Below are 17,059 nucleotides of genomic sequence, written 5' to 3'. Positions count from 1 at the left end.
TGAACGGCTCAAGTCTACGTAAGTAGTAAGAACCCTCTTCGTTGAACTCAATGTTAGTGTACTTAAAGCTCTTTACATATATGTATATGTATTATTGAATTTTCTATCAACAATAAATCATGTTTATCGATGAGAACTTTTTCATCCTCCCTGAACTATATTTATATTCATTGTTTCTAACATTATACTATTTTATAATGTACATATATATAATTTAGGCTGTGTCTAGTGGAAAGAAGGAAACCGATATGAATATGTTATAATTGGATATAACAAGTTCTTCGTTATAGCTAGTGAACTAAGAAACAATGGTGAACTAGAACCATTTCATAAATTACAATTCAGTGAATTATTATATTAGTATAAAATTTTGACGCTCTGTCTGCACAAATCTGTATATAATAATTTTTAATAAAAGAGTATGCCGGGATTATCTGGAAAGAACGTTTATTCTTTATTCAATGCCGCTCTCAATGATAGGTTGCGTATTAATATTTAAAGCGAACGGAACGAAACTTCTATAAACTTTGCAATGGATGTACTCATCAACGAAATTACATTTTTTTAAAGTCGAAGTAAAAGAAGCTTTTTCTGTTCAATTCTTTTTTAATTCTGTCCTGCGAAACGTTGCCCTGCTGAAAAATCCTATGGTGCTGATTTAATTATAAAAAAACCTGCAAGTACTACGTATTTGGTGAATATTTTGTGAAGTATACATTTGCAGATATTTAATATGGATTAAGAAGTAAACCTGTGGTGTACGAAAAGTACATAAAACTCAAATTGTCAAACGTTTGCAACTTTTCAAAAACTTGACGAGCGTTCTGGATAACGTTTCAACAGTTAAAGGCCATTAGGTAAGAGCCAGGTTCGCAATGGTGACGCAAACCTGTATACCTCGAGGTTTAAAATACATTTAATAGCAAGAACTGTGATCGTCAAGATGCGTTAGTGACGTATTGGATCCTGGATGTTTAAGCTATCCTTTGATAATTTGCCCGCCTTTTTCAATCCAATCCAAGAAGCTTCCTTTATAGAATCGTGCCCTAAAATTGCAGAGATTAACAAGCGAAAATAAAATGGGTAATGAAATAACGTGACAATTTATGCCCCTTATCTTCTAGAAGCAACGATAGAATTTGAGACTGTCACCATTAGGGACATTTTAAACCTTCAGCTTAATTTTGTAACCTCATTATCCGACTATTCGTTCAAAAATCCAAAATTTATATACCCTGTATAACGTTACGTTGCGAGAAAATAATTTACTGTAGATAGTTCTTATATTTTCCTTGAAGCACTCTTACATACTTCTATATATACTAAGTGGTTATAAAGTTATGGTGGAATAAGAAAGGCATACATTTAGTTAATAGTAACTTTTCCATAAATAAGAGTCAAGTATGAATCTATATTTCATAGCGCAGCAGATTCATCATACATATATTTCAGCCAATAACGTACTTGGTATAACCGTGCTTCTGTGCCGTAGTTAATGCCTTTTCTGCACGAACGCCAGCTTTGCAGAAAAATACTATATTGCGACCTTCTTCGTCTAGAGCAAGGCGATGGTATTGCGATTTGAGTTGCCTTGGAGATTTAGCGAATTCAGTGTCGACCTGGCCTAGTGGAATGTTTATAGCGCCTGTAAAATCAAATGTGTTAAGCTAATTGTTGACACCTCTGTAATTCTGTCCGTTATTGTTTTTTAGTTCCTATGCTGTCATACCTTTACAACAACTCATTATTTCTAGTAAGACAAATAGACTTGGAAAAAGACGCGCGGCTCTTACCAATAAGCCTGCCATCTTCAGCGAGCTCCTTGGCTTCACGAACGTCGACAATGAAGTAATCTTGAGTACTCAAAAGTTCCTTGAATTCATGAAAATCTACAACTGCTAGGCCGTTGAGAAAGAAGAGTTCCAAAATATGGACTATGTCAATTTGTACTCAGCGTAACTATATACATAAATAAGAATTAAATAAATGACCGCAGACCAACAGAAATTTGACAGTTGATCTAGCGACATGTTGAGCATCGACTACTGCATTAGCAACAAAAGAAGTCTACGATATGGGAAAGCTTTAAAAGATCACGACATTCTAGCATGCTAGTACGATAAGATGTTAGAACTGCAAGAATAGATCCGGAATTATTTAAATGGTATAAATACCCCTAAAAATATCACATTATTGTTGCATCGGCTGTCCAAACTTACAAGTTATAAAAACTGTTTAACTAATAAAGTTTGTTTATTTTATCCAAACGCAATTATATGCCACAAATGACCCAGTTCAAATCAGGAAAACTAAAATCGTTTAGCCAGACACTTAGTCTTGAAAAAATAATTTTTCTTCCCTATAAGCCGTAATTTATGAATATGTTTCACATGTGCTAGCATCGAATATTTTTTTTAAGCAAACATGCAAGATTACTGATAGATAAGATCAATACAGTAACATTCTCGGCAGACGTTAAAATTATGTGCGGTCGGGCACCACTTGGAGGCCGTTAACATCGGACATTGGACAGAAAGTTTAAACTTGTTTAACTGTTAGCTTACCTCTAGGATCAGCTTTATCTGCAAATGATCTCGCTGATACAACACCTGCAAAGCCAAAACTCTTCTAAACAATGTTTTAAAGTATAACGAAAGACGCCTAGAAAGTATTTTGTGCTACGTATTAGATTTATTTACACTAATAAGAATCTCTCATATCTTGTTATTTAGCTATTATCAAAATAAAATCCTATGTTTTAATATTTGGTGAGTCGCACAATTTCCTAAAATAATTTATCATTTATTCAGAGTTGTTCTCACAAAACATTTCCTAAACCTAGATGGGTCTTTTCCCGTGAAATGTCATATAGTACTCTCAGAAATTTGCTGCTTAGCGTTCTTTTACTAATCGAGCACTCACAAATCTTATTGATAATTTGCATATGCCTTAAACTATACTGCCATGAAATAAAAAATTACATTGTAACAAGCTACTTTAAACATAAGGTTAAGTTATATTTATTTCAGTTGCAGCACGGAGGAACGGTTTGGTTTTTAGCGACTCGCATAACGCAAAAATTTCTGTACCTATTTTTTAAATATTTCATATAAGCCTTTAAATGCATCCAATATCAATTTTCAAGGCTTATTTTTGAAAGCATACTTACATGGTGTAGCCAGACTTTGCTGACGCTGGTTTTTTATTTGGAGATCAAGTTCTGAAAATAATTTTTTCAGACATCTATTATGATTCATTCCTGTGTACTTGAATTTAAAAGAGAAGGACAGTTTGGCAGCAATACCTAAGCCAAAAATTATGCTTCACCTCGTAAGATGAGTTCATATAATGCGTACTTCTCAATTAATCAAACTCATTCGCTCATCTTTGTCAAATAGCATTCAAACACTTAAAGAAAATATATACATTTATAACAACTGTGCATTTCTAGAAATCAGTCATTCCCTGTTTTGCCGACGGAAAGATATAATGCATCAGCTTACGCTTGCAATTTTATAAATGACACTACAAGTGTCTATTTAACTTCTAGTTCATATTATTACGGAACTGTAATCTAATATAAACTTAAAATTCATTTTTATAACTTGGAAAGTAAAATGTGTTCGAGTATCGCATAGTTTCTTGGTCAGACAAAGAAATGTAATAATCGCTATTGCTAAGTTGACAAATATATATTACCTCGTACATATCTGTTTTTGGATAGTTCTATCAATGTTCTGCTGTTTAGACAACTGAGAAACCGATGAAACTGACGAAATCCGGTTGCGCGAAACCCTGCTACGAGGCCCATCTTGGGTAGGTGAGTCTCACTAATCAGGATCCCTTATTGACAACTTCTGTATCCTGCCTAATAAGCACCATAACAACAAGCTTCTCCCAAAAACTTTTTATTTACGCTTCGCATACATTTCTCCGCTTGGGCGATTTATCCGAACGTTCTGTTGGGTTTTCTGGGTATCCTTCCCTTATGAAAAGCACTGTTCCAAAACATGAGACAGATCTATTTGGATGTTATTGAGAGTTAGCGCTTGTAGCAGACGATACTCTGAAGTGCCATAGCATCCTCACGAGTACACTGCGACATTAAAATAAATAACAGTCTTAGCACAGTAAAAACGCACTGTGTTATTCGACAGTACCTATGTTCTTTAACATAGAATTAAACGTTAGCCTATTATATGCTTGCAGCTGTTATCATCGTTCGCTATATGTCTAGTCTATATTATTTACGTCGAAAGTAATCAAAGCATGTCTCAAAATGTGACCGCCTAATTTCTGCTTAATTTGTTTTTTTTTTTTCTAGTAATCAATATATCGTAGCTTTCACGTATCTACTAAAGGCAATTTTATATGCAGTCCCCGGTTCACACAATGGCGGAGTGATACAAAGGGCAGATCGGTGGGGGCATATGCTATTCATTTTGTTTGCACTGCCAACTCTCTCTATCTTTTCAACCATTGAAAGATCATACGCCTCATTTAATGAGCTGGCATGTTTATAATAACCGGACGACAGAAGCTTTATTTTATAGGACAGATCATAATGCAGACATGCTAGATATGTGATATTTAGAAGGAAGGCTGTAATGTCTTCTAAGTAATCGCACTTTTGATTTACGAATCTTTTAGCTATATTACATTACATCATATTTACTTGGTGTAATACCACGAAACTTTGATTAATTATTACCAAAATTTAAATGGTATTATCTTAATAACAAATGGTTGAAAATGGAGATAGTTTCTCTATCCCGTTCTCGATGTAACCGACTCATTAGTGTAGATAAGCTGTTACTCATTTCAGGCAATGCGTCCCGTTGAAAAGCTTTCGAGGCTTACTGGATTATTTTTAATTAAGCTCACCTTTGCAGTTAGACTCATTTTTCCTTAAGTCATATTTTCCTGACAAAAATTGCGCATAGGCACGTTTTCAAGTTGTCGAAAACAACTTCAATAGAACAAACTGACGTGCTTCGGTTACTAGTGGCCATGTAGTCTTCGTGATAGCTTAATGGGTGGCGTGTCTGCGTGCTAATATTAGGGGAACGGTATGGTGTAGGGTCGAATCTGGGCACAGACAGATTTTGTTTTGTACTGGAAGCTCAATGTAATGCCTAGCGGTGATATCGGATATAAAATTCAAAACATCATAGAGGGATAATTCAAGTAAAGTTTCAAATGCTTTCTTGTAAGACATGGTTTTAAAAGACAAAGTCCTGGCCTGTGCAAAATTAGATAACGATTTTGGACTACAATTTAACTTTCCTTTTTTAAATAAAATTTAATATTTCTCTCCGATTAAATGTGTACTTCGAGAGGCCATTCTTATTGGAGTGGTCAATATTTTGTTCATCGCGGACCTCGTCTTCAGTTTTGTACTAAGGGTACTGGCTGCAGCTCTAGTAGGAGCACGTGGAGCGCGGCGGAGTCGGACGGAGACAGTGAATAAACCACCTTATTCCGGTCAAACCAATCCTTATACCTTATTATTATGGGGAACACCAGGAGTGAAATACGCAGCGTATGACTTAAGTTCCTTCAAGTATCGGTCACTTCTAGGTTCGGCAAAGTGAGTAAATAGAAAGATCGCGATTTGGAAGTCAGTCACTTAATCGTCTTACTCGAATTCGAATCCTCAAATGCGCCAGGCGCTTTTATTTGTAAACTTGCGTTAAAATAAGATAACACATCTTTTATTACTTCGATCGTGGTGTCCATTTCACTCAAAGTATTGTACATGTATATAGACTAATAGACCATGCACATAGACCGTAAAATAATAAATATGGTGTTACTGAAACATCACAATTTGATTTTTATTTACAGCTTAGCTTTAGAATACAATGCTCGTACAGGCTTTTGTTATTCATTAAAAAATTATTCCCTGTTATGGGGAAATGTTCATAGGTTTTTCAGCTCGGTATCAGTGTCGGGTATAGCTGACTACAAGCCAGCTGTGTAAGGCTTCAATGACTATACACAGTACCCCTAACAGCATAAGCTGCTGCCCTCCCCCACCCGCAGCGCTAGCATATATATATATAATTCAGAGTTATAAACTAAATGCTTTCAGTACGATAAATTTACCGTGACTCTAAATTGTACTGGGATCAACCATAGGGCTAGATAAGCATAGGTAATAGACTTTGTACAACTTTTGCTCGACTTCAAATGGTTGTTCTTCGATAAAAACGTCTAACAAAAAGCCCTTTTTAAGAGGTGCATACGTGAGCCCGCCGTGAGTTCGTAATTAACGGCTTGACACATCTGTCATTACTGTTTAAAGCAGATATGTTTAAAGATAATAACTTAAAAATATTACATGGTTTTTAGTGAAAAACATATTATTGTGGCAACTTTAGTTCGATGATATTCAATAATGGCTGATTACGTCACTTTTTCGGACAAATTATGGACAGTTCAAAAATCGACGACCACTTCGCAACTATGTAATCTACCTATAATCTCACTCAATGTTACATCCCTGAAGGTGTTAGCTCGGCCGTTTGGCATGGCATACTCGTCGACAGCTAACTTAGGATAAAGTGACGTCTTCGTTTGTGTATACTCTCCGAGATGCTGTTTTAGGCCACAAGAGTGGCTTCTGCACGCTGATCCCGAAGAATCTATTGTGCGTATTAAGAAGAAGCTGCACTATCTTCAGCCGATGCTAGGATCGATTCTGTTTCTTCGTCAGACACCTGTTAAACAATGGGGACGACTTGTTGTTTCGTTACAATCGTATGAATAAATACAACCAAAGAAGAGCAAACAAGGCACCTTGTCTCACTTGAAACTACTGTACATACTTTAACACGGTGAATGCTCATTTAACACGATATAGTCGTTCATAGGAAACGCTAGTTAACACATTTGTGTGGGATTAGGTGTGCATATTCTTCCGTGCGAACATGCTAAGTGGTTCCGGTATACTAAAATGGTTCCTCTGGCTGAATTCCGGCTTTATGTAGTTCTTCTCAAGTATTGGCTAAGTATGCTAAAATCGAATTAGTAAAAAGTATTTAGCATAAGCATTCGTAACCGAAAAACTGGTACAGACTGAATAAAGACGTTCACTTTATACCTTACTAAAGGACGTATACGCGTAGCTCACAGCAAGGGAGACGGACAGGATCGTAAGGAGCATTAAAATCACCCGCAAAGTGGTCTCAGGCAGTAGAATGATATACCAAATCATTGTTGAAAGGTATGAGATGGCAGACTCTGAAAGCACCTGTACAGTCGTTGATGAAAAGCTATGTTAGAAGTGGGCAAATCTTAAATTAATATAATTAACTTGGAAGACTATCTTTTAATCCATCACATTATATCCGGTATTTTTTTAAGAGAACCTATATTGCGTTTGGTTGCAAAATTCTTCACTGGATTATTATTATAAACTAGCATGGCTTCGAAGCTGATACGCTGATATCTAGATAACTTTAACATTCTCAATTTTAAACCCTTAAAAACTTTAGGACGCCGTAAGGCTCTGTACAACGTCAAGTTTGAAAATGTCGACTGGACGTCGGCTTGAGCTGCACAAAATGCCACACAAAATTAGAAGTGTCTCCTACTGAAAAGTATTCTCTGCCAACAGTGTATAAACGTGCATTCTCTTATACGGCCGAAATAAAATGATTGAAATGAGGAATAAAAGCTGCATAATAGTAATGCGGCTATAGCAATTGCACGAAAGCGGTTGACTCAGGCAAGTATTTACGTTTGGAACACTTCAACTTGTGGGAAACTTACAATCGACAAAAAGAGATCCAAGATAGATTCTTAAGCATTGTTTCTATATGTCATTAATAATTCGATTTTAATACGAGATAACACAAAACGTTCATTCAACTATTGTTGCACCTTCTAGTAAATTCGAGCGTAAACCCAATGCGTATGCCAGTACAGCGTCGATGATTTTTTAAGACCCCAGCTGCACAAATGGCTACGCAAAGATGGGTAAACTGCATATTCTAGACAAACCAGATTATCAGAGGGATCCATTTTGCAGCTGGCGCAGCATATAATTACGACTTTTTCTAAATTTGAAATGGATAAAAATGTGTCACATTTTGCACGCTGTTTGTAAATATATAAAAAAAAATATAAAATTATTTTCCTCTCGTTAAGCATGATTCTGAGCTGTCTTAAAAGTGGTCCCAAAGTCGCCCCAGTTTGTGGTTCATTAAATGTTTCATCGAAAAGAAATTGTACGAAGCTATCGAACCTTCGAAAGGGCGAACTTCCCTAACTGACCACATGTCAGCATCAAATAATCTAATACGTTCTATTGTATCTACTAATCACATAACTGTCTGGCTATTGCCCACGTTTCTTCGTACTTAATGATGGAAAGAAACGTACGATTTCTTGCCAGAGGACGGGGTAAACGATTGGTGGGTTATTCGATTGAGACGTGTCGAGATGGCGCCAAATTCGCACGTTTATCTGGGCGCGGATTGCAGGGCGAACGGGAATTCCCAATAACTGAAATTGGATCGCAAAAACCAGGATAATGCATCGGGCAAAAAAATATGTAACTATAATAATATCAAAAAACATATAATCATATTTCCTTTCGAACACTTTTATTTTACCTAATACCATTGCATTTAATTGCGTGATTTTCTTTTGGCTTTTTTTCAGCCAGAAGTTCCAGCTGCTGGTAGTATCGTGTTTGTGGTTTACGCCTTGCTAACCTAAGGCGTGCCATAGACATAAATATATCATATAGTTGAATTGGTAGGTTATTTGGTAAACATGCACCGGAAAGATGTCGAGATGAAAATCGTGTTCTGTGACATTCGGCGTTAGTCCGTCCACGGCGTCTAAAATCTTCTCATCGCTATGCAAGAAATGCGGTAAGCTAATCAGTGCAGGGAAACTATGCTGACATGCCCGGACGTCGAAGACACCGCGTGGCCAGCCTGCCGGCTGGGCGCACCTGCAATAGCAAATGAAAGTCAACAATAGCAGTACAGGTAATTGCGTTCATATTATGTTCCAAATCCAAAACAAAGTAATCCAATGTAAATTATACTATTAAGCTCCGATTAGACGATGTTCGTTTTCATTTACGAGAGATTGCTTAATACCTTGAAACCGATATTTTCTAAACATGCTCTAAGTTGCTTAATCTTTACAGGTTTATTCACATTCTGATGGCTTTGAAAAGGGTTTTCTCTTTAGAAATTATATCTTGGCGGGGAATGAATTGTCAAAGCTCACTGCTCAATCTGGCTACTGTTGCTTGAAGAAAATATATCCAGTCCAGTGGCAAATCTCGCTAGCTCAATGCCATTTTCTTGTCGTGTTTCATTGAAGTGTAGGGACCACGGCCTGCACAGCAGGGGCAAGAATACGCCGATCTGCGCAGGCGCTGACGATGACAAAAACGACGGGAAGAGCTCGGCATCTAGTTCAATGAAAACATTATACAATACATATGAGCTGAGAAGTTTAGAATCAGTCAGTGTGGCTAAGGAGATACGCTTTCATTAGACGAGCTTGTTATTTAGCTTAGATTTAGAGTTATTTTACCTTTTCGAAATTGTATACTATTGTTCAAGATGTAAGATTTATCTATTTATGATTTATACCTTTATCTGAAGCATGATCAATGAACGATTATATACTCCGCATGGGCACTCACTTGCTCCCCAGATGCCATTACACCCGTCGCCGTAATAAGGAATTGTTCTAGAAAAAAAAAAAAAAAAAAAAAAGGGAACAACCGAGTGTGAGATACCTTCACTAACGCAATAATTGTATCACCATCTAAAAACTGTGATGTTTGTATGCACTGGCCATCATATCGTGAATGTTTTCGGTACAGGCGGTCTGAGCTATTAAGTATAGTTCAGACCGCTTAAAGTTTGACGTCGGACGGACGCCGAAAGAACCTTTTAAGTAAAGGTTTTTTCGGCGTCTCGTTTTTTTTTCTTTTTTAAACTCGAGTACAGTATACGACTAATTTGCGTTAAGGCAACAGTGCAAGTTTTCATAGCTACTCTATCAGGATCTCTAAGAGATTTTTTCTACCATAATGAACGTACTCACTTCTTGTGATTCCATTGGGTGATTAAATTTCGTTTATCTTTCGTGAAGGGATTAGTGCCAGCAAATACTGTAATATCGCCATCATCGGTGTCATTGATCGCCCGTAAGTAACCAATCTTTCCACCGATCACAGGAAGATTAGGCTTTATCAAATGCGCCAGCTCTGCTAGGGAATCACTGTACCTGCGTCGAGTATAGAGAGACACATAAGATTAAAATTGCTTTAAAAGGATCAGTCGTCAAAGTTCAGTATAATTATACAAGGCTGATTACATTGTTGCTGTTAAACACTTTTCTGAACAGAAGCAGGAGTAAAGAGACGAATAGATATTACAGGCAAAAATATTTGTATGGAAGTATGAAAATAAGTTATTGCATCTATCGTAAAATAATAAAAATAATTTCATAAAACACTACACATATGAAAGGAGATCTGCAATTTATCATAATTGCTAGCTTTTGTAAAGACCTGATATCAGATACGTCTAATTTAGATAAATATAGTTGGGCTTGTCAGCTTTACACGTTACGAATCTGGCCTATTCGTAGTTCAGTGCCATGCAGAACATCCAATCCTATTGGATCCTGGCTGTGGCAACGATTCTTAACATACAAGTTCGAACATCTAGATATTCCGATTAGTTCCCGTGCGCCTACATTACAGATATATGCCCGGTCTGTTTTACATTTGCGTTAGGAAACTATTAGACACGTATAGTTGTATTTGTAACGACACTCATGTGCCGACAACGTCTGTCGCATGTATACCCGTTATAAAGAAGCTCGTCGACACTGTGTTTGAAAAGAACCTTCCGCGACTTCAACAGCGGCCGAAACAATCGTTCCAGGAATTCTGGCAGCTCATCGATTACCTAGCATAGCCAAATAAAATAGGTTAGTTTGTTAAACAATTAGATCATGCTGTTACTAGAACATGAACGAATTATATCTGATTTTGACTCATTTCTATTCTAGGCCAATCAGCTCCAGAGCAATCTACACAGAAGAAGCCAACTGTACCCTACACGTTGACTAGCTGACATAAGTATATACCTCCTGCGCCATTGCGTAGATCGGATCGACCGTATACACGGTATCGTTCAGATGTCCATGAGAAAGATCAGCGTCAAACCAGAACTTCCTGTTTTCTCTGAACGTAAGTAAATCGCCTTCCGACCACGTCATCTGCTTTCGTAGGCCAATCCTAAATCCATACGCCCAATTAGCAGAAAAGCCTAATTAAAGTATTACTATTATGTCTAACAGTGAGATATCATCGTTGTAGTTGTTTGGTTAACACAGCGGTATCGAAGCGCGAGATACAGTTTCGACAATTATCGACTGCTTATAATTGACGTTACTGTATCTGTAGGCAGTTGCTGGCATGAGCTATTATATCTATGAAGAGGGACGTGTTTCCAGATTATCTAATAAATAAGGATTCTACAACAACTATTTACGAAAAGGTAGCTAGGATCATTAAATTTATTTGCCTAACTAACACAAATACGGCGATCAGTATCGAATGTTCTTTACCTGAATATATAGGGTCCCAGCTGTTTGAAACGCGGCTTCGCGCCATTAAAGAAGTCCTCCGAATTAGTGATATTGAACATGTAAACATTCTGGCGGATATCAAACGGAATAGCGGAAAATAGGTCTGCTGCAAAACTTCCCGGGCTCAGTCCAGACCGTGAGACTGCCAGCTGTAAAAATGATGGTATCTTGAGATATGCCAATAGTGATAGGCAGGCAACTAGAAAGAACGCGCAGCTAATACCTGAAACAGCAAATAAGAACGCTAAAATAAATCCAAGTATGTGTTTTGTTTTCTTGGAATACACACGATAAAAACACACGTCATTTTAGAATGTGGTTTACATTTTGATCTGGTCACACGCTGAATATAAACAGATTTTTTTCCTGTCTTTAGTAAATGGTTTTTTACCATATATATATATATATATATATATCGATCAAAAATAAACCGAGGGGATCTTCTCAGCGGAAAGACGAAGATCGTTTCCTACAAATGGATCAGATTTAAAACACTGCTTTTTGAAAAAAATTATCGTTGACTTTTAAAAGGCTTGACAATTATGAAAGATCAGGTCATTGGTCAATGCTAGGAGCTAGGGCTTTTATATCTAGTTAGTATATTTTAAGTGCGAAGAACTGTGATAGTTCAATTGTGTTCAAATATTTAGTGACTAATATCAGAATGTCCTGTAATATCCTTATAAAGTAGTACATCTGTTACAAACGAATTGGGCGGTTAAATCTGCTATTTGTTGCAGTAATTTGCACATCTGCAATGAACTCTCTCTCTCTTTGCCAAGAAACTTTTACGTTACTCTATAGATATATATATATATATATAGATATATATTTATCACTTCTCTGTATTGATTCTGTATATTATTTGTTCATTGTAATTTATAGGATATCATGCGAACAGATTTCTGATCCTTACGCAATGATTTTTCTTTGCATGGAATCGTCAGACCCCCTGTACAGGTAGAAATTTACTAGTGGCAACCTTTTAGTTGCAGGCAATACATCACGGCTGCAGGTACATTTCTTACCGCTACCTTAACCGATAATCAACTACAATATTTTTGTCTTAACGATACCCAGCGCCACGTGCTACAATTGATACACACAAAAAATATAGAACACTAATGATTTTTATAAATATTTATGACTTTAGTCCTAAAACGTCTCGGATATAACCTAGCACTTACTGACGCTAAGCTTCATCTATGTGAATGCAGAGGAACTTCGACGCCGAGTTTCCAACTTTACGGAAAACAGCTCTGCTTAACGCAGACATGGTAACAAACAAAGAACATTATATTACAGCAGATTTACATTATAACTTCCTGAAGCATGTAAGTAGAATTGTGAGAACCGATCAAGTCGGATTGGAACGTTGTTTCTTTGTAGTAACATTAGCTCATATGGTTATGGTGAGTATAGGCGCAATGGGCGTGAAGGCGAATCTACGAATAGATGTCGCACCGGAAAAAAGGATCAAGAGTATGAGACGGCTCGGCGATATCTCAAAATGATTGGTTGAGAGGCCTGAATATCACTTGCTCGGTCCTATCAGCAACACGATTGTAGTGCAAACCAGATTATTCAGGCATATATATATATATATTTTTTTTTTTTGTATGTGTATATTTATTTTGCCGTTGAAAGGAATTCAATAAAGGAACCCAGTTTATATGCAAAAATAAGAAATAGCAGAGGTTGTTTAGGACCTACTTAATAGCCCCATTGATGATAAATGTCTGGAAACTTGTTAGCTTGCGATTACATTGCTTTGCGTTGTTCAGCGTTGTGTAAAGTAGTTTTAGTTAACATCGAGTCTGTAGTAAATCACTGTGTTACTTTGTTTCCTGTCTGGCCTAGTCCCCAGCCTCCCGGTCTTATGGAAACACAGCAAAGTCCTTTTAGGTCGCGAAACTACCGGACGTGTTTACTATGAAACATGTTTTTATAGGTGCCGCCATTTCAGTTTGAATCTTCCTGTTAATTGAACTGTTTTTCGTTGGTGACACTTTTCTAGATTAATGTCTTTTTAATATCCATTTATTATACCTCTTTGTTTTATCCAAGATTCATCAGTCGGCGAAGATCGTTTTAAAAATTATTCTCTATCTACCTAACCCACGAAATAATTTAACCCAGTTGAAAAAGATATGTTATTATAATTGAATAAAAAAGCGGTCACTGTAGCATTTTTGAAGCTCGAGTATATTTAGAACACTTGACAACGGTCGACGTTGTCAGATATTCAAGGAAAGATCCTACTCCACTTGCCGAGTGTAGGCGTATCGATAGTACTCAAACATGTTTAGTTCAGTTAGAGGCCGATGTCGATGATGTAATTACGATCGATAAAACGGACAGTTATCCAAGTGTTTAACGCCTGAGAATTGAACCAAGAATAGTCTGTACCTATTTTTTCTTAAGCTGAAAGTCTCGCCGGTGACAGTTCTAGATAGGTTTATTCGAATACTTACATATTTGCGTATATGAAAGACTTTCGCGTATTTTCTGTTTCATGCTTTTCAAGTATTTGTTTGATATATGTTCTGGACTATCCCTGCCGCACAATGCGGAATAACATATTTTCCTAAAATAACCGTTGGTCCATGGGTAGCTATATATCATTTTTGAAATTATGCTAAGTGATTCACAACTATGATGAAAAATATGCCTACTACAGATCACGACCTGTTGTACGTCTGGAATAATGCAAAGCTACAGACATGTTGTACCTAGATCTATTATATTAACACCAATCGGGAGACTGATTATTGTGGTGTCTTCATCATATAAACTATTTCCATGTTGGATCAATGATATCATATTGTAAACAACTAACCTGTTTGTGCCTAACTGTCGCTTTATTTTTTGAGCATCTTTATACCTATTCTTTATGCTGTGAAACGTTTGCCTCTTATTGAATAGCCACCAGTTTTTAGTCACATAAATATGTAAACGCAAAGAAAATATATTTTTGATAACAATTTCGTAGTCGTCGACTGCAAAAAAACAAAGCATTATCTATAATAGTCAGTCTTCAACTTACCTAGACCGGCAATTCCCCGAGATTTCATGATGTCGCTACAGATGTAGGCCTAAAGAACAGAAAGATAACGATGCCTTACAACAAAAACAGCGCACTAGCGCCGTTCCGTTGGTGACTCCAACAGAAACACCTGCTGACTAAAGCTGTTACAATCTTGACGTTGCCCTAAACATTAACAGAGAACAGTAACTAAGGACGTTTACCGTATATGACCGTACAAACGTTACAGCCTGTTGCTGCTACTTGGGAGAAACAACTGCGATGCTTACGCTGGTCGAGCGGCCGTGAACGCCGCCTCTGCCTTAAAACAGAGAGCGCGTTGCAAGTCGGCGAAAAGCGAACGGTGAGGGAATAGTCTTAGTCAAGTGGTCCATGAGGACGTGCACTTGTGGTAAAAAAACAAGCGAATCAAGTGAAGTAAAAGGTATAAAAACGACAACGGTCATAGCAAAAGCGCCATTAACTGGGCTCCGACAGAAAACAGATCTGCTATGCAACTCTAACACTCCATCGATCGCGGCAAACGCACGACGATTTCTATCAATAGAAGAATAGTAACAGAAGTGCTATAAAGCGAATCTTCTTCACCACAAACGCAGAAATAAGAGAACTGGTCAAGGACTGGTAGAAGGCTTGGGTAAACCCAGACCAGATCAAACTACTACCCAGACTAGAATACTAGAAAAATAAGAACATACATATATATGTATGTATATAGTGATAGAGGTTAAGATACGTGTGTATATTTTATATGAGTACACAAGGTCTAGAAAAAAGTAGATAGAACTCTTCCAGTAAGTCATTGGACTTCACAATGCACGTTAATACCCTGCGCAACAAAGAAATGGTAATCTTCAGTATACATGCTCTATCTAAGAATAGAATTTCTTTTCATTAAATCGACACGCGTTATTATCGTTTAGCTATTGCCGTTGCTATAGTTTACTATTACAACCGATTAGGCATGTGTATATGGCAATGACTACGGACGATTTTTACCGAAAACAAGTACAAACCTAAACAGTGGGATAAAATAGTACACACAAACCCACACATAAAGACAAAAAGTATTATTCCATTTGACTCCTATTTAGAGAAAACACTGCTTGGCAAGGCTTAGACACACGGTTAACATATTTCAACTACTAACACAATTAGTCATGATCTAATTTTGTCGCCAGTTGCAGAAGTGATCCCCTATCCCTATACTCATGGTGTCGTGACTCGCAGTAGCGCTTGCGCTGATTCGCTGCTTCGAATGAATATCAATATGGCGCGATGGTTTTTCCTTGTTTACCGGTTTTTTTTTCAGTGAGCGGCAACAATGCCAGCCACTAAGGGCCGATAGCAATAGTTGTATTAACGGCACCCACCGATACCAAAACGTCAGATGTTCACGTTAAAGCAGCAGAGGCAGAAACACCCTTCGTAACAATAGATCAGCAGCTCACGTAACGGCCAGCAGTTGCGGGGTTTGTCTAATAGGTATGGGTACTGCTGGTACTGGAACCCTGCCAAGATCCGGCGCCCTCAAAGTTGGCACATATTAGTTATACACACACCAAACAACGGTTCTGCTTGGTTCACAAGCTGTTCGTCGCTTTTCTTGCTCTTTCCACTGTCGGATCAGTGTGGTCAGATACGGGCCAGTAGCGCAGCACAGCGGCACCGCATGCCGGATGTCTGTCAAGACATACCATCACTGAATGCAGTAAACAGTCAGCAATGGTGTTGATGGTGCCAGCGACTACGCGCGAAACAAGACGTCGAAAGTGCAGACGCCCTTACGCCATTATCACCACAGCCCGCTCGCTAAGCACTCATTCACCTATGATGCCCAATGAAGACCCGTTATTTACAGCACGTTACAATAATGCCCCTCAGTTCACTGAGCACCAGATGGTCTCTTGAATCTGCTAGTGGTGCCGCTGCTGCTGTTTACATTAACATATAGAATAGAACGACCGCGATTACAATACGAGTGCATACTATAGCTAGTCAATCCAACGACCTTGCACATTGAAGTGGTAGCGTTGAGAAGCCACATAGCAGCACCAGTGATGGTAATCGTTGACTTCCACGAATGGCGATCTTTGGCTACTTTCTCAATTTTTGCATGCAAACCTGCAGACACATATACATGCACACAGACAATGACAAAATTTCTCTACAAGCGAATGTTCTTTATGTGTAGTATATAGGCGGTGGCAAAAATTGCTCAGTTCAGAGGGTGTTTCACGCCGCGCTGTGCGCACTGATATTCTTGCTTCTGAGTGTCAAACTATTAGCTCCAACACGGGAAGGCCTGCGCGAAGTAAATCTTGTTAGCTCCACAATATTGGTCGGGCATCGCTGACGCAGGTTCGCGTCGCT

General features: G+C 37.8%; 2 protein-coding genes across 8 annotated transcripts; both read right to left on the bottom strand.

The window, feature by feature from the left end:
* Positions 1 to 430: 430 nt before the first annotated feature.
* LOC111271672 (thiosulfate:glutathione sulfurtransferase) lies at positions 431 to 4,056 on the bottom strand. 3 transcript variants are annotated; one of them, XM_022852619.2, is made up of 6 exons: positions 3,700 to 4,056; positions 3,170 to 3,220; positions 2,565 to 2,609; positions 1,794 to 1,898; positions 1,465 to 1,645; positions 431 to 1,046 (listed from the first exon to the last, which is right to left on the bottom strand). In XM_022852619.2, exons 1-6 carry the CDS (start codon positions 3,809 to 3,811, stop codon positions 980 to 982), a joined length of 561 nt encoding a protein of 186 aa, XP_022708354.1. In that variant the 5' UTR covers positions 3,812 to 4,056; the 3' UTR covers positions 431 to 979. The 3 variants fall into 3 exon arrangements, with proteins under 3 accessions (XP_022708354.1, XP_022708355.1, XP_086829126.1); XM_022852620.1 differs by having other exon boundaries at positions 1,794 to 1,895; positions 3,700 to 4,054; XM_086973000.1 differs by lacking the exon at positions 1,794 to 1,898.
* Positions 4,057 to 5,812: 1,756 nt separating this feature from the next.
* Positions 5,813 to 17,059, bottom strand: LOC111271661 (scavenger receptor class B member 1). Of its 5 annotated transcripts, none has more exons than XM_022852593.2 (12): positions 15,837 to 17,059; positions 14,687 to 14,735; positions 11,620 to 11,863; positions 11,137 to 11,287; positions 10,852 to 10,955; positions 10,084 to 10,266; positions 9,677 to 9,723; positions 9,253 to 9,439; positions 8,791 to 8,968; positions 8,389 to 8,511; positions 7,106 to 7,255; positions 5,813 to 6,722 (listed from the first exon to the last, which is right to left on the bottom strand). In XM_022852593.2, the coding sequence occupies exons 1-12, from the start codon at positions 15,846 to 15,848 to the stop codon at positions 6,660 to 6,662; spliced, it is 1,491 nt and encodes a 496-aa protein (XP_022708328.1). In that variant the 5' UTR covers positions 15,849 to 17,059; the 3' UTR covers positions 5,813 to 6,659. The 5 variants fall into 5 exon arrangements, with proteins under 5 accessions (XP_022708328.1, XP_022708329.1, XP_086829124.1 ...); XM_022852594.2 differs by having other exon boundaries at positions 16,060 to 17,056; XM_086972998.1 differs by having other exon boundaries at positions 14,687 to 14,851; positions 16,060 to 17,055.

Source organism: Varroa jacobsoni, unplaced genomic scaffold, assembly GCF_002532875.2.
Source record: "Varroa jacobsoni isolate VJ856 unplaced genomic scaffold, vjacob_1.0 contig00841, whole genome shotgun sequence".
Lineage (NCBI taxonomy): Eukaryota > Metazoa > Arthropoda > Arachnida > Mesostigmata > Varroidae > Varroa > Varroa jacobsoni.
The sequence above is the reverse complement of the archived record's forward strand: the minus strand, read 5'-3'. Positions and strand labels throughout refer to the sequence as shown.

Coding starts and splice junctions, on each gene's coding strand:
- LOC111271661 (XM_022852593.2), bottom strand. Junction 11,864..14,686: donor TCGGGGAATTGCCGGTCTAG/GTAAGTTGAAGA, acceptor TTGCTGTTTCAG/GTATTAGCTGCGCGTTCTTT. Junction 7,256..8,388: donor CCGTCCTCTGGCAAGAAATC/GTACGTTTCTTT, acceptor ACGACTGTACAG/GTGCTTTCAGAGTCTGCCAT.
- LOC111271672 (XM_022852619.2), bottom strand. CDS start 3,811: ATGGGCCTCGTAGCAGGGTTTCGCGCAACCGGATTTCGTCAGTTTCAT. Junction 2,610..3,169: donor GCAAAGTCTGGCTACACCAT/GTAAGTATGCTT, acceptor TTGGCTTTGCAG/GTGTTGTATCAGCGAGATCA. Junction 1,899..2,564: donor AGATAAAGCTGATCCTAGAG/GTAAGCTAACAG, acceptor TCAACGGCCTAG/CAGTTGTAGATTTTCATGAA.